The 20,198-nt window shown below is 57.3% G+C and overlaps 6 protein-coding genes across 6 annotated transcripts; all 6 read right to left on the bottom strand.

The window, feature by feature from the left end:
• Window positions 1–173: 173 nt before the first annotated feature.
• Window positions 174–4,905, bottom strand: B0I36DRAFT_371012 (mediator complex subunit 13 C-terminal-domain-containing protein; the record flags this gene model as incomplete). The annotated part of the gene is made up of 2 exons (XM_046159975.1): window positions 174–4,742; window positions 4,867–4,905. The coding sequence occupies 2 exons, from the start codon at window positions 4,903–4,905 to the stop codon at window positions 174–176; spliced, it is 4,608 nt and encodes a 1,535-aa protein (XP_046018307.1).
• A 697-nt stretch (window positions 4,906–5,602) lies between these two features.
• On the bottom strand, window positions 5,603–8,984 carry B0I36DRAFT_310275 (uncharacterized protein). The gene has a single exon (XM_046152233.1). The coding sequence runs from the start codon at window positions 8,825–8,827 to the stop codon at window positions 5,780–5,782; it is 3,048 nt and encodes a 1,015-aa protein (XP_046018306.1). The 5' UTR covers window positions 8,828–8,984; the 3' UTR covers window positions 5,603–5,779.
• A 1,280-nt stretch (window positions 8,985–10,264) lies between these two features.
• Window positions 10,265–11,860, bottom strand: B0I36DRAFT_357581 (uncharacterized protein; the record flags this gene model as incomplete). The annotated part of the gene is made up of 1 exon (XM_046157820.1): window positions 10,265–11,860. The coding sequence occupies one exon, from the start codon at window positions 11,858–11,860 to the stop codon at window positions 10,265–10,267; it is 1,596 nt and encodes a 531-aa protein (XP_046018305.1).
• A 1,196-nt stretch (window positions 11,861–13,056) lies between these two features.
• Window positions 13,057–14,010, bottom strand: B0I36DRAFT_7609 (uncharacterized protein). Its single transcript, XM_046163333.1, has 2 exons — window positions 13,677–14,010; window positions 13,057–13,594 (listed from the first exon to the last, which is right to left on the bottom strand). Exons 1-2 carry the CDS (start codon window positions 13,821–13,823, stop codon window positions 13,166–13,168), a joined length of 576 nt encoding a protein of 191 aa, XP_046018304.1. The 5' UTR covers window positions 13,824–14,010; the 3' UTR covers window positions 13,057–13,165.
• Window positions 14,011–15,740, bottom strand: B0I36DRAFT_7601 (MNNG and nitrosoguanidine resistance protein). The gene is made up of 2 exons (XM_046163331.1): window positions 14,984–15,740; window positions 14,011–14,869 (listed from the first exon to the last, which is right to left on the bottom strand). The coding sequence occupies exons 1-2, from the start codon at window positions 15,656–15,658 to the stop codon at window positions 14,198–14,200; spliced, it is 1,347 nt and encodes a 448-aa protein (XP_046018303.1). The 5' UTR covers window positions 15,659–15,740; the 3' UTR covers window positions 14,011–14,197.
• Window positions 15,741–17,711: 1,971 nt separating this feature from the next.
• On the bottom strand, window positions 17,712–19,474 carry B0I36DRAFT_357579 (uncharacterized protein; the record flags this gene model as incomplete). The annotated part of the gene is made up of 2 exons (XM_046157819.1): window positions 17,712–18,538; window positions 18,601–19,474. The coding sequence occupies 2 exons, from the start codon at window positions 19,472–19,474 to the stop codon at window positions 17,712–17,714; spliced, it is 1,701 nt and encodes a 566-aa protein (XP_046018302.1).
• Window positions 19,475–20,198: the final 724 nt, after the last annotated feature.

Below are 20,198 nucleotides of genomic sequence, written 5' to 3'. Positions count from 1 at the left end.
ACACGATCGAGAGACTTGAATCTACGAAGCGACGGCTGAATGAATACCTGATTCAGAAAACAGCAAAACTCCAGCTATACGCCATGCTTACACACCGTGACGACCATGCCCCAATGCTTGCAGAATGATATCCAATGCTTTGAACAAAGAAACCCCGCTCAAAAAACCCTCCATCACATTGCCATGTACAACGTTCGCACAGCCTTCTCCGCAGCAGCGACGTGCCACGGCCGGGCATCCACGGTCCTTTCCACGACACCTCTTGCCCGTGCAAGCGTCGTCAGTCCGCGGTAATAAGTCAGCAGCTCTCGCATCAGCGCCTCGTACGCGCGCGGGCTGTTGTCCGTGTACACGAGGTTGACCTCCATCACTGCCGGCGGGTCCTCGCCTCGGTTGCCGCTCCGCTTGACCAGGTAGCCGCTCACCAGGGCCGGGCTCAGCTCCGTGGCCGACGTCGAGTTGTTCAGCCGGTGGGCAAGCACAGCACCCCATGCCTGGTCTGTCACGTCAATCAGGGAAGCGTCGGCGTCAAAATCCGTAGTCCCGTCGCCTGCTCCTGGGGTCGGGGCGCTGGTGGCTGTGCTCTCTCTCATAGGCGTCGGCGGGTTCCCACTCTGCTCTGGCGAGACCATGCCCGCCTGCGGTGTCGACACGGGCGTGGTATAAAACACTGTTGGCGCGGAGCTTGGGACCTTGGACGGCTGGGGAAGAATCTGGAGCGACGGGTCCGTCTCGACTGTGATGAGTGTCAAGCTCGCCGTCACCTTGGATTCGCCCTGGGCGAGACCAGACCAGACATCGATCTCATGCTGATCCATGATTCCACACTTTGCCAACATGACCCGCCAGTGAATCTTCCACGTAGCCATGAGCTCTCTCGTCGTCTCCCATATCTCGTGCGCCACGTCGGCAAACGCCGTCGCGATCGGCTTGCCTTTTCTTCCGAGACAGTACGCCGCCGTCATCTGCTGATTGCCCCAGTTGTCGGTCCACGCCGCCGTGATCCACCTTTCGTCCACGCTCTGGGCGTAAGCCACGTGCAGGCAGGTGTTCTCGCGCATCAGCGATGCCGAGGGATTTGCTGTCAGCTTGAAGTCAATGACCCGCGGAGGTGGCTGCTCGAGCACAATGGCTGGCGATGGCATCGACCCGTCAAACAGTGTGCATCTGTCGTAAAGCTCGATCGCAAGCCTGCTAATGTCAAACGGGGCCGGGACTACAAGCGAGGTGCTCGCCGAGATCATGTCCACGGGAACAAGCTGTAGCACGAGCTCGTTGACGACGGGTAGTCTTTTCCCGAGCAGGACCTTCTTGTATGCATCAAAAAGATGGTGGAATGCTATGCATGATTCCGCAAGAGAACCAGGGACATCTGACAAGTAGACAAAGAAAACGACAAAATTCGTCTTCTGCGCCGTCGCGGCGGCCAGAGCCTTGGCGAGCTTGCCAATCTGTTCGAAGAGTGACGCACCCAGGATGGTAGTCGACTCGTGTAAATCCTGAAGGTGCTTCTCGGTGTCCACAGGCACAAGACCATCAGCGAAATCGCCATTTGTGGGGAATCTGGTCAACGATCCGAGCTTCAAGGACTCATACATGCTTCGCATACGGTCGACAAAAAGGAGAGCATCCTCAGACAGCCCAGCAAAGTTTGGGAATATGCTGATCGCGCTAATGTCCTTGGGGCCCTGAGATGGCCCAAGTCCCAGACTCTCCCAGAACGAAATGGCCGACGGCACGACAGACATTTTGGATTCGTAGCGGCGGAGATCAAACCGAGGCGTCGGAATCTGGAACAGATTGCTGGGCTTCATGTGCTCGACACCTGGAGGGCGCGGCTGCATGCGACCTGGGGGGCCTAGTAATGGCACATCTTGTGTATCGACCACAGGACGGAAGTGCCCGCACTCAGCAGCTCCCAGAGAGCTGGGGAGGTGCGTCTTGAGATCCTGCATCGCGGCCCGTGTCATGTCGAGGAGATCCCTTCGCTTCTCCAGGGGAAGTCGGAGCGAAGTCTGGCTGCTCGATCCGATATGCATCGTCGTTGTGGCCGCATGCTCGGCGAGTATCTGCGCCGCCATCATGAACACCTCGTCTGCTACCTGCCACCGCACATCGACAGGCTCTGGATCCGCAAAGTACTTGACTAGGGGAAGCTCTGTCTCTGATCTGACTGCACGAGGAATGTCCATTGACGTGCTTGGCGAGACAACATCCAAACTCTCGAGCTCTTTGAAGGATGCTGTCAAGGAATCCCCGTCTTCGTCGTTGCGCTTGCGCCGCAGAGCACCGACCTTTTGTGGCGAAGTAGGCTCGTCACTCTCATAACTCGAGTCCTCCTCGTCAGAGACAAGACTGAGCTCATCCGCATCGGAAGCCGAGTCGTCAAGCTCCATCGGACTCTCTGCGTTCTGACCACCGGGTGCTTGCACACGACTGTATGGGTGGCCCCCGCCGAGACTGAGCTGCTGTAAACCTTGACGAACTTTACTGTGGCGACGCAAATACTCAGTGGTGGGTGGGCCATCAAAGTCGGCAGAAGTGACGCCATTTGGGAGCTCGACTGAGAAATCAAAGCGACCATTCCCCTCGTACTTGCTGTTTACAAATGACAACCCAGACCCGAAGCTGACCTTGTCGAAGATGCTATCGTTCGGATATATGCTGACACGCGAGTTCTGCTGGGCAGCCTTGTGGTTATCAAGAGAAGCCTTGATTCTCTTGTAGACAGTAGCCGGATCGAATGGGCTTGAAGGGCGTTTTGTGCTGGAGCTAATCTGCCGTTGCTTGTTGTCGGCCTGACGACGTTGCTCTTCTTCTTTGATCGAACTCCTTGCGTGTTTGAGCTCAGGCTTTGCAAAAACAGGTTCCGGTTGTGCGGGGGTCACTTCTGCTGGCAGTGGCGGCTGTGAGTCCTTGACTTCCGCATCGTGGCTCTCCTGTCCCCCCGGTAGGGTATTGCCCATTTCGAAGTCAGGTTGCGTGCTGGGCATACTCGGCAAGTCCAGCGTACCTAGACCTACCTGGCCGGGCTGTTGTTCGTCGAAGAAGTCAAAGTCATCTTCCGTAATGTTGTTATCGCCAAACATGTCAGGACCAAGCTCGCCAAAGAGATTGTCAGAATCAAACGTGCTGCTTCCCTGTCGCTCTGGTTTGACCTTGCTGCCATCCCAATCCTCGCCAGCGGGTTCCACTGGTGCAGAGGAGTGTGACGTAGCGTCGACGGCCGTTGTCGCCGCCGCCGCCGCCGCCGCATGGTTGACTGGACTAGACGCAGGAGCGTCAAGCGATGGCGTCGCGCCAGCCACGTTCGGAACTCCATCGGGGGGCGTGAGATACATGGTTGCTGGAGCAGGCCCAACAGCACCAGTCTGCCGTACCGCAAGCGGCGAAAGAGCACTCACTGGCTGGGTAGGATGCTCGGGTGCTGCATTTCCAGCAGTCATGGTCGCAGCTAGAGCTGCAGAAGCCGACGCAGCCTCTCTGTTTTTCTTGTTCGCGACGACAGCTGCTTCTCGCTCACCCGCACTCATGAACCATGACCTGGCATTCGACAGCGGATCGAATGTCCTCGCTTGAGTTGGCGTCGACTGCGGCTCTGTGCTGTCCCTGATGGACATCTTTGAGAAGGCCTTGCAGAACAGTAAGGCGCTCGGCCATGATATATTTGGTGATATACCCACGACCGGTGTCCGTTTACCATCCGTCTTCTGCTCCAGAGGTTTCCGCCGCATCCGTTGCAGGTTTAGCCATTTTCGAGATGACCCAAGAGGCATCTTGATGCTTCGAGCGTGCAAAATCTTGGCGCAAATAGTCCGCCACGGCAACGATTCTTTGTCCGGGCGTCTGCCCACCACGAGTGTATCAGGGGTCTGAGCGAGATTGGCTTCGAGCGTGATGCCGTCCGCCCCTAAAGTGGCCTGGCACGTCGCGAAGACACCAAAGGGCGCAGCAAGTACTGTGATGCCCTGGTTATGAAACCTCGGCGCCCGGTAGTCTGTGAGCGCCATGAGTCCTTCTACTTGCGACAGGTTCATTGATATTATCAAAGTGCCAGTCGTGGTCAGGTATATGCGCAAGGAAGCCAGAGTCGTAGAAGCATGGCTGGCATATTTGTCTGGCTGGGCTAACAGCAGCGTCCGTGGACTGAGCGGCAGCGCCCCTGTTGCAGCACAGAAAGCGGCAGATACAGCGGACAGTATAGCAGACATCAGCGGTTCATACGCTTCCTTGGGGCTGTTGAGAGCACTCGGTTTAGCCTCGACCGGCACAAGGGCTTTGCTATCCTGCCCCGCAGGCACATTCTGACCGATCTGCGCCGCTGGAAACCCCGCGCCTGCAGCCGTAGATTGAGGTGTTCGGAACGTGTTCTCGACTGCGGCCGACAGTGTAGACGAGGCGCTGCTGTTCGGTGTGGCATTGGCGTTCGGTCCCAAGTTCCTCGTTTTGGCGAGGCTCGCCGGCTCGAACACGCCTTCCTCGACAAGGGGCAAGGTATACCCGCCCCCTTCAACTATCTTGGGGAAACCTTCTGACGTCGCACCCGCTGTGGTAGCATCGGCCTCCACGTCTCTGCGGACCAGTCGAAAACACCAGACCCGTCGTCGGGCAGCCTCGACGTAAGCAAGCAAGCCATCCTTGCGAAGCTGTGACTCGAGTTGTATTATGCTTGGGCTGAGGGACGAGGACGACGCGGAGACCGAAGGCTCGTAGAAGGCGAAGCTTACGGACGCGATGTTGTTCTGGAAACACACCGGGACTTGTTTAGCATACTGTTTTCGAACTCCATCTTATGAATGCGCGGGTTGGAGGACGGGGATGGAAGAGAGCATGTGTGGGGGCACGGCCGTGGATGGGAATACCAACAATCAGTAAGGCGTTCGTATCATATTCGCCAATGTCCATGTCGTCAGTCGCGACTTGGCGATCTGACAAACAAGTTCTGCGTAGCGGCACCGCGTCCGACGCTGCGACGGACTGTACCGCTTCGACCGAGTTGCGGGAGACAGTCGCGAGCGACCGCGCGCGGGGAGCTGGGCGTGGGTCGATTCGGGCCGCGCGGCTGGAGAACAAAGGGATTCAGTTGACTCAAGCGTATTCGACGCTCTGGAGGTGTGAGGATGTCCAGTTGCGCAGCTGTCGGCCGAACTCCATGGCAGTTTGACCGATGGGAAGCTCGATGCCAATGCCGTGGTGTGATCGGCGGCGCAAAGCTGGACGAAACGCGCGAGATTGTCGGCCGTCTCGAGGGCTGGAAATCGCTTTGTCGGCCAGGGGAAGGTAGTCATGCGCTCGAGGCGTCCGAGCTGCGCGATGCTGTGGTGATGAGCCGGGAGGCCGGAGCAGGTGGCAGTCATCTAATCTTCAGTCCAGGTCGTAGTCGACCGCGGCGGGCGACGGGGCGCGGGAAGTAAGGCCCCGGTCCACAGGGCCCGCCCACACTGGCGTGGCGTGGCCTGGACAGGCATTCCTCAAGGGACCACATGTGCCTAGTGTGGGGGCGGCCCCAGATCCATGAATCTTGTGCTATGGACCTGTATGGCAGTTGGCGATAGGGCGACCTCACCAGTGCTATGGGTACGAAAAACAACATGGGATCGTGTTTGGAGAGATATGCTTTAGTTATTCATACTTCGCTACGCTACAAGTCGTCAATTTACATGTTCATGAGATATCGTTTCCAACCTCGTTCGTCATCCACCATTGGTCTACCCTCACAATTACTACACCCCAAAACCACGCTTGAACGATCAGTCCGTGGATGCGTGCTTGCGAACTACTATGCTCCAATCTCTAAGCGTTTTGCCGTCGCCTCAGCTTGCTGCGGCTGGTAAGTCTCAGTCGCATAGACCCTGATCGTCTCCACAAGCGTCTCGAACTCGACCTGGGTTTCAGTGACGGTGCGGTAGACCTTGATTGTTTCTTTCAGCACGACAGGCTTCCGGGACCTGGACTGAACCAGTTCCAAGCCTGTGTCTGGCTTTGGAGTAAAGGGCTCGGCATCCAACTCCAACGGGCTAGATTTTTTGACCTGCGGTGGCGGCTGGCTGGCGGCACGGTGCAGTTCGAGGTTGACGTCGATGGTGACAGGCTCAGCGCGAGCTGGGACAGCAACGTTGGCCACAACTTCATTTGCTTCCTGTAGCTGGACAGATTGTGGCGCCTCACTCGACTCAACGGCAATAGCTGTATCTGCCTTCAGCGCTGACTCTATCACAGGCTCTGCCTCCACGGCGGCGGTAGGCACCTGACTGATGATCTGCTGCGTGTGGACCGCTGTCGTAACGTGAAGTTGGGGTACGGTGTCCATAACTTCCCGCATGAGAGGTTCATGAAGGGGTGTTGATGGAGCTGTACGCAGTGCGAACAGCAGCGCGACAACACTCAGCGCGATAATGACCAGGTTCTTCCGGTCCTGCAGTAGCACTTTTAGAGCCGCCAGGAGCAACTCGGGTAGTGAGGCACCCTGGAACTGCTTTCTACGATTGTCGCGCCGCTCCTGAGCTTCCTCCGAAGGGGAGCGCGGTGAGGGCGGAGGAGCATATTCGTCTTCTTGGGCAGTGGCTCGTGGCTTGGCTGACTCCTCGCTGGGCGGGCTGGGCGTTGGATAGAAGTTGACGGGCTCTGGCTCGTGAGATTGGGTTGGCATTGCTGGTGGCAGGGACATTCGGCTCTGTTCTTGCTCCAGTGTGGGCACAGCAGCAATGACTTGTTGCTCCATTGGGTGGTATTCGATAGCACGCGCTGCGAAAGCAGCTTGTTCCTCCGCAGCCTTTTCCTCCTCGTATCGCTGTGCGACTTCTCGTGCAATCTCTTGCTCCTCGCGGGCTGTGAACTCACGCTCTTCCTGCATGGCAGCCAGCCGCACCAGTTCGTCCTGAACGGACGATTCGACAATGGGTTCGATCTCGACATCAACTCGCTCCATCTCCTTCCAGCAAGCGGCCCAGGCTCCAGCACGCATGAGCCCATTGCTGGCGTAGACTTTGACGCGGAAAACCCTCGAAGAGCCGAGCTCTTCAAGACGGATTTCATTCCTGCAGGTCGAGCACCAGTGGCGCTTGTTGTTTCCGGACGTCCGCCGCTGGTAGCCGAACTCGTCCTCGCTTTCCTCGGATTCGCTGACCGTTGTCTCGTTCGAGGGACCAAGGTAGTGCCCGCACTCGAGGATTCGAGCACGTCTCCGTTGAGGAAGCTCAAGTGCCTCGAGCAGTCTCTCCTCAAGCAGCTCGTAGTCGTTTTGAGGATGGCCGAGTAGGATTCCCCGTTCGACAACGGTGTCACCGATACGATCCTGGAGCACACGCCACGCGTCACGGAGACCCTTCATCTCATCGCTGAGATCGCTGGACTCCAGGCTGTTGACAAGATCACCCCACGCCCAATGAAGAGGCACCAGAGTGACGTGCAGCAGAACCAAAGGTGCCTCCTTGATGGCTTTGAATCGCGGGGGCGTTGATCCCTTCTTTGGTGAGTATTGTGTGGATGAGGTAGGCGTGCCCAGCCTCGAGCCCGTTGGGTGGGTTCTCTTGGGTGAGCGAGGAGAGCGAGGCGAACCACCATAAACAGATCCGGAGGGCGACGACATCTGCATGGCGCGGACATCTGAAGTGGTCCTGAAACGTGGTCGCGGTGTGCTCCGAGTTGTTGGGATGAACTCCTCGCGGTCATACTGCGAAATGTCGGAGACCCTCGGAGATCTGGTCACCGTGGATCGGTCGTCGGTGTAAGACTTGCGCTTGCCTGACTCGGATCCTGCATCATACGAGCCGACCGAGCTCCTGGGGCTCTTGTCACTGAAGACTTCTTCATCCGTTCCTTCATGCTGTGAGCTGGACTCGCCGCCGTCATCCTTGGGCAACGACCCGCGGGAGATGTGTGAGTGGGTATTGTTGTGGTCCAATTCGGAATCGTCAGCGAAGGACTCTTCGTTGACATCCTGGTCGGTTCTGGTGCTCAGGATCGAGTCCTCCTCAATGTCCTGTTCGGCTGAATGGCGACTTTGGGTGTGCTGGTCGATATGCGCGATGATGCCCCTCGCTGCAGCAGCGATAAGCTCTTCGGTTCTCTGAGACGTGCGGCGGGATTGCGATGGCTCATCCTGGGCTTGAGGCTCGCCATCATCGTCATGCTCGATGCTCGGTCGAACCGTGCTGGATGCAGATGGGTCGGAAGATCCTCCCGATACCTCGCTCTGCAGCATTGAGGCGTCCTCGCTTATGTGAGATATGTCGTCGTCGACCTGATGCGAGACAGATTCTTCAGGAGCCATACTGGCATCCTCGTGGGCCATTTCAACCTCAGCTGGCTCGCTCTCTTCCGAGTCGACAGTCTTGGGCAACAGCTGCTCGCTGGAAGAAACATCTACGCTGGTCTCGGCCTCAACATCAGCCTGAGAGACGTCTAGTTCCGGGACTTCACTAGATTCGATGCGCGAGCCGTCCTGCACACTGTTTTGCAGGTCCGCAAGCTCTGACACATCCGTGTTGGAATCTTCAGTCAGTTCTGACTGGTGCTCAGACTGGTCCAAGGGCCCATCGTTATGAGACAGCAGGCTGGCTTCAGGGTCGGCCTGTATGCTTTGTTCCTGCTCTCCCGGCTCTTGATGCTCGATGTCGACGTCTTGGGGTCCTTCTTGGCCTTCTTCTTCTGCTTCTGCTGTCGTCTGGTCGTCGGGTGTCACCTCGTTTGTAAGCTGCACCGAGTCGGCTAGCTCCTCGGAGCCGTCACCGACTTTTGCCTCGGCTGGCTCGTCGTCCATGGGTTCGCTCAAACACGACGGATCGACGTGGATCTTGAAATTGTGGTTGCGTCTGCGGCGAGCCATTGCTGGAGGTGGTGGCAAGGAAGAACAATGTGCCCCGACTGAGCCCAGGTTCTAGGTATGTTTGTTTGCAGCGAGGTCCTGCGTGAACGGTTCCTCAGCAACGACAGCTAAGGAGATGGGGTGCTTGGTCGCGCTGCTGGTGTGCGGGCGAGGGAGAAGATAAGCCGCTTTTCAGGCCGAATGCAAGATACAGCTTAGCAGGAGCCAGGTTGTGATTCGGTGGCACCCGCTCGATGCGTTGGCAGTTGCTCCTCGTCCTGCGTTCTGGTTGGACGGTGGAGACCTTTGTTTAGACAAAAACCCCCTGTAGGACGCCCTGGTGACCGGGCAACGAGGGCGTCCTACAGGGGGTTTTGGCGCCCAAGGCCACCGCCGCTCAGACTCATGGCTGGCTCGAGGGTAGTGCCCAGATTTTCTTGCGGCCGACGAGGGAAGATGCATTGTCAACTGTATCACGAGAAACGTGTAGCGGGTTCGATGATAGATGGTGAGTTGCTCGCGACGCAGACGCAGTGCGGAAGCGAGGCGTGGTGACCGGGCATCAACATTCCTCATTCGATGGGGCATGATGGGGCCCGGCTGACGTCATTGGTCAATCGTGTCACGACCAACAGTGGCACGACTGGCACAATTGACCAGATCCATCGCACACCTAAGTAGGTGGCCTTCGCAATCACAATATCGAGCCAAATACTGCAGTCTGATACGTATATACAAAGGCAGCCCGAATATCATGGTTATGCGTGGCACTGACTTGCTCGCACACTCGCGACTTTTAATAAAGGAGGTTCTGCCATTATCGTGGCGAGGGACACCATGACCAGAGAACTCGGCTGGCATTCTCATACCCTCGTCCACACCCCGCGTGCACGTCGTGGTTTTTATCAGTCCACCGACACCGCTCCTAATGCCAGGTCTCGCGACAGTCAAGACCTTTCACGTCATTGGAACAGTTGCGCCTGCGAACTACCCCATGGGGATATCCACGGCATAAGTGGCGGCGATCGAAAGGGGAAAAAGATCTCTTGCGTGATCGAATACACACCCATTGCTCCATTTCCATGCATGTAAAAACGAGGCTATATGCTTGAAGGGGTTGTTCTTTTGTGTGGGCCATTGGACGAGCAGTCTTCGCCGGTTTTGATTGTCGAAATGAGAGCTCCGCTGATCTCTCGATACAGCAAAATTCCTCGTCTTGCCATCCCCTCCGTTTGACGCCTCCCAAATTTGCATGGAGTATCGGTGCGGTCGTACTCCTTTTTGCTCTTTTCTTTTTTTCCAAAAATTCTAAAACATGTCCTGAATCGCAGTCGTCCTTAATGTATTTAAATCGTAATGGTCCATGTCCGTCATAACGTGAGCCTTTGTGGTTTCCCGCCGTCCATTGCAATAAGGAAAGGAAAGGCCATGGCTCTCCAGGGGGAAAATGCAGCGTCATTAGTAGTTCCCCATCATATCCTGATACTGCGCGGCCGCATTGTCGTGGCAGCCCAGGCAGATCTTGTTGGTCGTACATTGTTCGTGTTTCTCGCAATGCCATTCGTCGCTAGGCTTGCATTGTCTGCACTCTTGACAGTGATACCAGCTGTCCGTCGGAAGCCACTTGCGCTCGCAAAAGCTGTACCAATATCCGTGGAAGTCATTCTGGTTGCAGTTCCCTAGCCCTCCTCTCAAGAGCTCAAACTCCAGCCGCTCCTTTTCATCGCGCTGCTTTTTGCTCTTGCCGTTGCGAGCCTTGGTCCACGTTTCCTGCCACACGGCGAATTCGGGCGAGGCAGTGCGTATGTCGGCCCACGAACTGTCATCGTAAAGCATCATATCGACCATGAGATCAACATCGAGCTCTTCGATGTTGGGTTGATTTGCCAGCCAAGTCGCGAAGCAAGGGTTTGCACCACAAGGCTTCGAGAACATCGTGCTGGGGCCGAAAAACGTGGTCAAGTCGGCGAAAGGATTGCCACAAGCAGCTCCGCAGCCGCATTCCGCACTGCAGCCACGGCCGTATTTTGAACATTCGCATGAGAGACAGCCTTTCTTCTTGCCGCGTGCCTTCTTGCATGCGCATTTGGTATCGGGTGGTTTCGACATGTCGGGGGAAGGTGCATCGGTGACCTCGGGATGTGTGTATAGTTGTGACGCGTCGCCTGGATATGACATGTAGAGTAGAAGGTCCTTGTCGGATCTGCTGACCATTGTGGCGTCATCGGCAATTTCGCCCTGTGCATCTTCGCTATCGTCGTCGTGGAGGTCGTCGGGCTGATGGGTACTACCATTTGGGCTCGGGTCCTGTACGATTGAGCTGTACGGCGTGTTAAGTGAGACGTCAGGATAGGATGCAGTGCTGCCCCGGTACGGTATTGAGGTGTGCGGTGACGGCTGTGTTGCAAAAGTTTCGGCGTATTGCGAGAGGGCCTGTTGGCTGAGGACAGCATTGCTCTGCAGCGTTGGGTCTGAAGCATGCTGACTATTGATGGGAGGCGTCGGAGGATACGACGGCATGCTCTCTGACGATGCAACGGCCCGGACCTGGGCATAGCTGCCGTCCTGGACACCGCCGGTTTGGGGATGACCATAATGGCCTGGCGCGATATTTGCGGGATGCCCGCCCGTAAAACTTTGCGCATAGTGAGCGGCAGCGAAAGTGTTGGCCTGTTGGGGCGACCCGTAGGCCTGGGCGAAGCCATTTGGAGGGGTGTGGTACGCAGTGGCATCGAAGCCATTGGCGACCTGGCCGTTCACGGGGCCGCCAGTGTATTGACCGTAGTTGACGGCCTGCCGATTCGGGTTCTGGACTTCGTAGGTGCCATTGCCGAGACCAAGACCGGGAGACGCGGGGCCCGGAGAGTGAACATAGACTGCTCGGTTCGCTCCGATCGCTTGTGAGCCGGGAGCAACGACTCCTCCACCGCCACCGCCGCCTGCGGGTGGAGGGTGTTGTATTTGCCGGAGGGCAGGAGCTGGCGTCTGGGGGGAGCCGTTGGTGACTTCTCTGGAGGTGTTGGATCGCTGCCGCTTGTTGGCTGAATAGGACATTGCACACTTGCGATGTCGGCCGTGTCGACAGTGGGATGGGAAGAGTTGGAGGGCGTGAAGGAAGACGACGACCCGGAGAAGCCGATGGCGCTCGCAGTGGCGCTGGACGCGGGATCGTGGGCGTCTGGGAATCGGCTAGGAGAGAAGGTGGAAGCCGGGCATGAGTGCTGAGATCGAGGGCCGGACAGGTGGTGTGGTGTATGTCGGATTCTAGAGATTGCTACAAGGACCGGACGGGAGGGTGGCAGGGCAGAACAGGGGCCGGTGAGCCTGCTGTCGGAAGCGCCGCGTGGTCGTGTCTGGCACTCTGGTCTTGTCGTCGGAGGGCGTGGTCGGCCAGGCAGAGTCGGAGACAGACGAGGCGGCCGGCAGACTCTGGTAAGCTGGCACGGGCAGTGAGATTTTCCTGGGACATGCGGTTTCGTTCCTCGCTGTGGCGTCCAGTACAGGCAGTATTTTTCACCCCGCGCTCTAAGCATGCAGCGGTTTGGCCTGGCAGGACTTGACGTCTCAAAAAGGTGGCTGGTGGGGCACTCGCGCTTGCGTGGTGCGGCGACGTGTGCTGCTGCCCAGCGCTGGCTGGCCGGGGGGTCCTCTGTCTCCAGAGCTCGGTGTGCAACTGCGCTGCACAAATCATCGCTGGCCCTACAGGCACATTGCACATACAGAACGTACGCTACCTTATGGTACCTTGAGGTATGGAGGTGTGCCCTGACACTTGCACACCACACCACCCACAAGAGACGCATTCGACTGAGTGAGCAGCAAACCACACTGCCTGCAAGTGGCCTGTGGCTGGCCCGGCTGCTGACCCGATGGGGCAGGCACAGGCGTGCGTCCGGCCGTGGGCGAGACGGTTCGACAATCCTCAACAAGTGACCGCCCAGGAACTCCAAGAACCACCACACTGCTCATGCTGCCACGGAGAACGCGAAACTTCTTCTCCTTCTTCACTCTACCGCCTCGACTACCCTCGATTGGCACGACGAATGTCTGGCTTTTCTGTGCATGACTATCCTCGAACGCAGCACCCACACATTTCGTCCATGGAGCCAACCTCACGGCACCCTCCCTTGAGGCCAGGCTAAGGAGACTCCCCAGGCAATCACGGAGCAAAGCCCGGGGCAGCGACACCGCAGGAAGCTTGCCCTAGCCCGGCTCCATCCTCACCCCCCTGCGCCGTCGCAGTCGTCTTCTGGCCTCCCTGTCCCGTAGGGTTTGAGTTGACCTCCGGTCATCTACGCGCTACTTATCACCTCCGCCCCAGCTCTCCCCACTCAGAGATCCCTCAACGGAAGATCTCCTTCACCGACCTTTGCAACCATCAGGCACCACCTGTGACGACGCCGAAGTGAAGTTCTGTCGACATAGCCGTGCTATGAGCGAATAGTCCTGGCAAGTATGCGAGCCAACCCGCTCTGTGCTCGCCATGAATGCCTCTCTACCTGCCGCGGCGTACAGGGTGTGTGACCCAAGCCCAAGTTGATTGTCGAGAGTGTCTCCGAATAGGGTAGTCCGCCCGGGCGAGGAGCAGTCTGCCGACCTTGCCTTGCATATTTTACGTGTTTCAGCGCAGGGCTCCCTTCCGCATGTCGGGTGTTTGCCATGTCCCCCATGTTGAGGCTGGCTGGATCTTGCAAGCTCAAGAGGTGGGAATAGGACATCGTTCTGGCGAGACGTCGCGACTTTCCACCGCATAGGAGCGCTGTAGCATAAATCCTGTATCCTGGCTGTCTGCCGTATGCTCAGTCAGTCTCTGTCCGGAAATGACGGTGCCACCACTGATGGTCACAGAAGAATCTCGGAAAATGCTTACTCGAAATTTGGCCTCCAAGCCATGTTCCAAGTAGGACTTCCAGGTCTCATGTTTTTCTCGAGATGTCTGACAGTTTGAAGACGACAGCCAGCGATGACTACAGCTCACGCCATTTCGGCAAATCAGCAAGAAATCCCAGCCAGGCATGGCTGTAGAATGCAGATCATCCCCCAGCCGGGCTACGCTGTCGTTGGAGACTCGGCCTACTTCCTACACACACACATGTCAGCGGCACGCCTTGCTAGCGTGGACACAAATGCTGCAGCCCCATCTCGTCAGAGTGTGCATCTAAAATAGTCATATGTCCAACATCGTTACATGGCTAGCAGTGGACATGGCTTGCATGTGCGAGGCACCAACCTTGATGTCGACTCGTCGTAGGACAAAACAGGCTGTGCAGTCTGCGCGAGCACTTTGAGCACTCTCATTGTCTTGAAAACCTGTTTACATCATTCAGAGAAAAACTCTAAAGCTATCTTGTGGCCCAAAACGACAGACCGAGTGGGCTGCCCGGTAGAAGCTCACACGCCTCTCATGAACCCCCTCTTCCTCAATGGCGGCTTCTCACCCTTTGCCTTGGGCAGATGCTTCTCCCCTTCGGTCGTCTTGACCACATACTGGTCCTTGTTCTTCTCCTCCATGCGCTTCTCCCGCTCCGTCTTCCAGCGCATGAAATAGCAGCACAGGGGGAACAACATAGTGTTGACGACACCCCACGCGAGCAGGATGCCAATGTTCTGGCCAATGTCAGACTTTAGATCAAACAGGATATGCCGGCTCGCATCGACGACCTGGCGCAGAGGCCACGCATAGCCCCACGAGTAGAACGGCGGGATGACCTCGAAGGCGTAGAACGACGTGGTGACGTTGGTGATGACCCAGAAGATCAGCCACAGCGCCGACCACGGCTGGCCCAGCACCATGGCCACGTTCTCGCTCGCCAGGCCCAGCGCGAGCATGCCGAGGAAGTTGACCATCCACCACACCGGGAACGAGCCGAGGCCGTACGCCGTCGGGTTGAAGGCGACCTCGGTCGACGACGCCGGCGGGTGCCAGAAGGGGATCTGCATGGCGAGTGAGACCAGGGAGTAGCCCAGGGACACGAAGAAGTAGGCGACTGTCGTTGCGACCCAGCGCCAGATGATGAGCTGCCAGAAGTGCAGAGGCGGGTGCCCCTGTGGCTGGATATATTTCTGCGGAGTGTAAGAAGTGAGTGGTCAGTATATATTATTTCTGTTCGTTCGGTCATTCTTTTCATCGCAGTCCTCCTCCTGTGTGGAGGACGTCGTCGCGCGGTGGATGCGTACCATATGAATCGGCAGGAAAAAAGAGAAGGAGAAGAACGACGTGATGATAAGATAGATGAGTCCGATGCTGACAGACGCGGTCGCCGCAGGCGGCTGGAACGGGCGCAGGTCAATTTGCAACGGCGTGATGCCCGGGTTGACGGCCGACGGGGCCCTGGCCATGACCTGCCGCGACAGGGCCTGGTTCGTCATGATCTGCTCAGACCACTGCTGGCCAAACTGCCGCATGAACTGGGTCGTGAGGATGTCGAGCTGGGGACGAAGATAGTTGTATGCGGCCGTGTCCTGCCTGGCGGTCTGGTAGACGTACTGCACCGATCCTGAAGGGCTGTACGACGAGTTGCCCTCGCGGACCGCGGCGCGCAGCAGGGCCGTCGCGTTGGCGTGGATGACGACCGCGGCCCAGCACTTCCAGTCGTACACGGCCTGCCGGACGGCGGTCGGGTTGTAGTCAAACTCGGCCGGGTTCACGACGGTGTAGCCGAGCGAGGGCGACGAGGGCGAATTGTACAGCTGCAGCGCCGTGTTGACCATTGTCTCGCCGACAAAGGGAGTGCCCGCATCAGCGTTGTACGGAGCGACCTGGCCGTCAAAGTCGACGACGTAGACGACAAAGTTCCGGAGCCGGCCCTCTGCACCGTACAGGACGCCCCAGTACAGTGACAAGATGGCCATGATGGCGACAATCAGGATCAGGACTAGTTTTTCCCCCGCGTCGCATGGTCAGTCATGAGCCCATCCCTTGTATCATCGTGCTCTCTTGGACACGAGGTAACAAGTGTTTGATGTTTACGTACTCGTCCGCGCCCACAAGAGCAGCACGTGCTTGCGCACTTTGCTCATCTTGTGGTGCCAGAACCCGACGCTCTCGTGCGGCTTCTCGTAATACTCGCCAGTGTCATCGTCATGATAGGCACCGTTCTGCCCTCGTTGTGAGGCCCGGAAGTCGCGCTCGTCTTCTTGGAAGCTGTAGGGCCTCTGCCAGATCGGGTGCTCTGACGACGAGCCGCCCGAGTTGTCGCGCCCGGCATCGTTGTACGACTTGCTGCTCCCATAGTTGCCACCGTTGCCGTTGCTGTCGCGAGCAGCGAGGACGAAAGCGGACGCATCTGGCGTTTGAGTGCCCGTCCCTGTGGTTCGTGGTGGAGCCATGCCTCTCTCTCTCTCTCTCAACCGCAACCCGTGAAAGACCCAAGAGAAATGACACGAGGTTCTGCTGCAGTAAACCAACTGCAAAAGTGTTGCATTCCAAAGTGTACACCCATAAAGTAGACCAACTTGCAGGCTCGTTCTATATTAACCAAGAAACCATGACGCGCTGTTCATGGCACTTCACACACACACACAACGGCTCTATCACATCTGCGCACAAGTTCGTGATGTCATCTCCACAGCCTAGACTGAGATACAGATACTAGCGTAAGGTCCCGGCCGGCTGGCTCGGGTAGGCCTAGCACAACATTGACCAGATCGCGCCTGCACCGCTGCCATCGGGACTGGCTGGCTCTTTTCATCAGACCTATGTGCATAAGTCCGACTGGCAGAGAGGGAAATGCACTGATAATACTTGACGAATCATGATTCATTCATCCATTCACAACGGCCCGTTTTGATTCTGTAGCACCTGCTGCCCCTGCGCAAAGGGGGCCAGCTCGGTTCCCTTTTTGCGCTGGCCTGTCCTTTTCGGAAGGGGGGTCTGTTCCCGCAAGACAGGATGATGCCCCTTTCCACCTGGGCACTCACTTAGTAGATAGCCGCACGGTTGCATGGCAAGTCAGGGCCTGGCGCTCGGATGGACCGAGACAGGACCAAAAACTCTAATCCCCATTGACAACCATGCATTGCACAGGCATGATTCGAGTTCTGTTCTGTGTGGGCGGCGTGTTCCGTGTGCACATATCCCTTCGCGCGGTCCCAGACCCTCGCAAAAGGTTGCATCTCAACGTAGCAGCGGCCACCAACGGCTTTTGGAGGCAAGGGAGAGAGAGGGAACCGCAACCCCCCCCCTCGCTTCCCCGGGGATGGCGGATGAGCAGGACACAAGCCTTTTGGGGGCCGAAGCCCGCTTGCTCCACCGCACTACACTTCACCACACCACACACCATATCACACCAGCCTGCCCACATGCAGGCCACCCTCGTCGTGGCCTATCTAGGTACCGCATCTGTAGAGGCTGATAAGAATAGTCATGATGATGGTCATGAGAAACCAGGGCACTGGGACAGGGACCTCATACCCTTCGACAAGTCCCTTGTTGATTTCCGTGCTTTTCTTGTCATCTCAAACCGTGCAGCTCATCGCTGGACGGCTTCCCGTCCTGCCCATCACCTCTTAAGGCAGACCACTAGGTTATCAGATGGTGTCGAATCTACTCTAAACAGTCATTAGTACATAAAGGCGCGGGTCAGATACATTGACAGTCACATTGCAAGTTTTAGGGGACGAATCAAGGTTAGGAGATAGTCTTCATCTCATTTGATTGTCCGCACCTCACATCCATCGGATGCGAGAATTAGATTGTAGAACTATATACATGATCCGATATGCCTGCCCGATGATCCTCGCATCCACACAATATTCCGCATTCAGCACCCAATCCCAACATGTATCAACAGGGCCCTGGAGTGACGGTGCCCTTTCCCAATCCGAAACGCCATGCATTGCTGAAGAAGCCCCACAAACCAAATGACTTGAACGAAGCGCCTATTCTGAACCAGTGACGGCGAGATCAGAGACCAAGAGTGAGCATATCTAACCGTGCCATGGATGCCTCGAGGCTCGCGGATAGCTTTTCGATCCTCCTCAGAGCAAAGTCCGCATCGGCTTCTTCTGTGGAGGCATTGACGAGTTCGTAGTGCTGATGCTCCTTGGCAGAGCGGACAGTGGGAAACGAGAGGCTCGAGACGAGCGCCGCCGAGACGTTCTCATCGACCTCGTCATCATAGATGTCGCCATCTAGGTTACCCAGAGGGCGCTCAGGTGTGACAACAGCAGCCGGTGCCTCTGGCTTAGCCAAAACGGTTGGGACCGGTGCCTCAATTTCTGGAGCCATGGTCTTCACTTCAGCGAAGAGCCCGTGATCCTTGGAAACGTGGGTGGGCTTCTCAGACAGGACAGCGATGTCGAGCTCGGGGACTGAAGGAGTCTCGAGGACTGTGAAGACCTGAGGCTGGTAGCTGTACGAGCCAGAGTTATCGGCAGTCAGCATGGAGAAGCCCATGGACGACTCGGGGATCATGGCCATGCCGATCTGATGAGGTTGGGCCTGCTGAGCGGAAGCAGCGATGTACGGGTTCACGTCCTTGGGAACCTGCTGTGTTTCGGGCTGACGTTGCTCTACCATAGCCGCCTGTTGTTGTGGCTGAGGCTGGGGAACAGCGGCAGGGTTGGTGCCGAGATGGTCCAAAAAGTTTGAGAAGGACGACGATGACAAGAGCATGCGGGTCAAGTCGGAAAGTCTGCGATTCTCTTCCATAAGAGCACGGTTCTGTGCGCGCAGCTCGCCGTTCTCGGTGACCTTTGTGGCAATTTCGCTCTCAAGCTGGGTGATGTATTCTATATAGATTGTTAGTGGAATGCCAAAAAGAGCCACATTATACTCCAGGTTATTGACTTACCCTTTCTCCGGGATCGGAATGCGCGTGCAGACACCTTGTTGCGGAGTTGGCGTCTCTCTTTGCTGCTGAGCTTCTTGCCCTCCTCGCTTGCGAGCAGCCTCTCGTCCTCGTCCATATCGTCCTCATCCTTCTTTGGTCTGGTCATGTGGATCGATGGCTCATCATCATCGCTAGCACCAGCCTTTGAGCGCATCGAGTTGAGCAGCTGAGTGATCTTCTGCTCGACAATGGGATCGGCGGGCATCGGGGCTTTGGAGCGCTGCTGCTTGGCAGGCGCGTTCTGCCTCTGCTGCTGTTGCTGTTGGATGATTTGCTGCTGCTGCCTCTGTTGGGCTTGGGCCTTGGCTAAAGCAGCTTGCTGGTGCATGCCCGGATACATTCGTCCCACACTGGACTGGGGAGCGGCCATGGTCTGCGAGGTACCAATGGCATTGGGGTTGATGGTGGAGTCTCCAAAGTAAAACGAGTTCTCAGAGGATTCAAAGTCCACCTCCATGTCAGCAGTGCCAGCTGCCTGGGAAGGGTTGGAGTTGAAGTCGAAAAGATCCTCCGCTGGGCTCATGTACTCGAGGGTGTAGCCGGTGATATCGGCGTTGCTCTGGTTCACAGCGATGGTGCTGGCGAGCGCACCGGGGACGAACGGTGTCTGCTGCTTGTACTGGTCGTACTGATGGCTCGGGCCAGACATGGGCTGGCTCGATGGAAGCGTTGTTGGTGGTGTCACAGACATGGAGGCTGAAGCGCCTGGGGCGAACTGGGACTTGCTGCTCGTGGACGGCGAAGGAGACTGGTAGGCAACTCCATCGTACTCTGAGAAGTCAAGGAGGTCGAGAGGGTCGACGATGCCGCCCTGGTTGGGTTGAGGCTGTGACATGTTGTCGGCAAGGCGAGTTGTTTGGAACGAGATCAAAATGCAAAGCAGTGCTGCCGCTCCCGTGCGTGTTTCCTGGCGATAGCGACTCTCTGGGGCTATTGATTGACGTTGGCAATGACGATGGAATTTCGAGTGAGAGAACAGGTCCTTGTGGAAAGAAGGTTGATGTTGGCAGTGATGGTAAGTGGATGTCGATGAACAGGAACTGTCCCAGGAACAGCCGGGGAAGAAGGGGGGACAGAGAGTAATGGCTCTGATGGCTGCCTGGCTCCCGGGGAGGGGGCTCAGCAAATGGACTGGAGTGATCTGAAATGCCAGATCCAGGACGAGCACGGGCCCAGGTACACCGCACGCACATTTGTGCCGCGCTGTACATGGCTCGCCCCAGCTGTGGTCACCGCAGCCCCCTGGGAAACCTTGGATAAGTCGGCTCGGGGCCTTGGGCGGTGCCCAGCGCTCACCCGCTGACTGAGCGCTGTCTGCCCCCTTTGGAGCCACTTCTAATGACACATCCACACCGGGGGTGTGATCTTGGGAGATCCGGACAGGCCAAGGCGGGCCCGACGTTCGGGACGCGTCAGCTCCTCCCCCCTCTGGGACAGGGGTCTTCCTATCATCATCCACACATCCCCTCGGCCCATGGAGACGCCCGTCCCCTGCATCGCCAGAGGGTCGACAGACGGCCACCGTCCGTCCCTGCCAGGCTGGAATGGGATTCATCCAA

Source organism: Microdochium trichocladiopsis (genome assembly GCF_020744255.1).
Source record: "Microdochium trichocladiopsis strain MPI-CAGE-CH-0230 chromosome Unknown B0I36scaffold_1, whole genome shotgun sequence".
In the NCBI taxonomy this organism is placed as follows: domain Eukaryota; kingdom Fungi; phylum Ascomycota; class Sordariomycetes; order Xylariales; family Microdochiaceae; genus Microdochium; species Microdochium trichocladiopsis.
Note: the sequence above shows the minus strand (reverse complement) of the source record. Positions and strands in the feature narration are given on the sequence as shown.

What these genes read in the sequence shown, in the direction of transcription:
- B0I36DRAFT_7601 (XM_046163331.1), bottom strand. Translation starts at nt 15,658, where the DNA reads ATGGCCATCTTGTCACTGTACTGGGGCGTCCTGTACGGTGCAGAGGGC. An exon ending in TTTTCCTGCCGATTCATATG is followed by an intron (nt 14,870 to 14,983) that starts GTACGCATCCAC and finishes TACACTCCGCAG; the next exon opens with AAATATATCCAGCCACAGGG.
- B0I36DRAFT_310275 (XM_046152233.1), bottom strand. Translation starts at nt 8,827, where the DNA reads ATGGCTCGCCGCAGACGCAACCACAATTTCAAGATCCACGTCGATCCG.
- B0I36DRAFT_7609 (XM_046163333.1), bottom strand. Translation starts at nt 13,823, where the DNA reads ATGCCTGGCTGGGATTTCTTGCTGATTTGCCGAAATGGCGTGAGCTGT. An exon ending in GCTTGGAGGCCAAATTTCGA is followed by an intron (nt 13,595 to 13,676) that starts GTAAGCATTTTC and finishes AGCATACGGCAG; the next exon opens with ACAGCCAGGATACAGGATTT.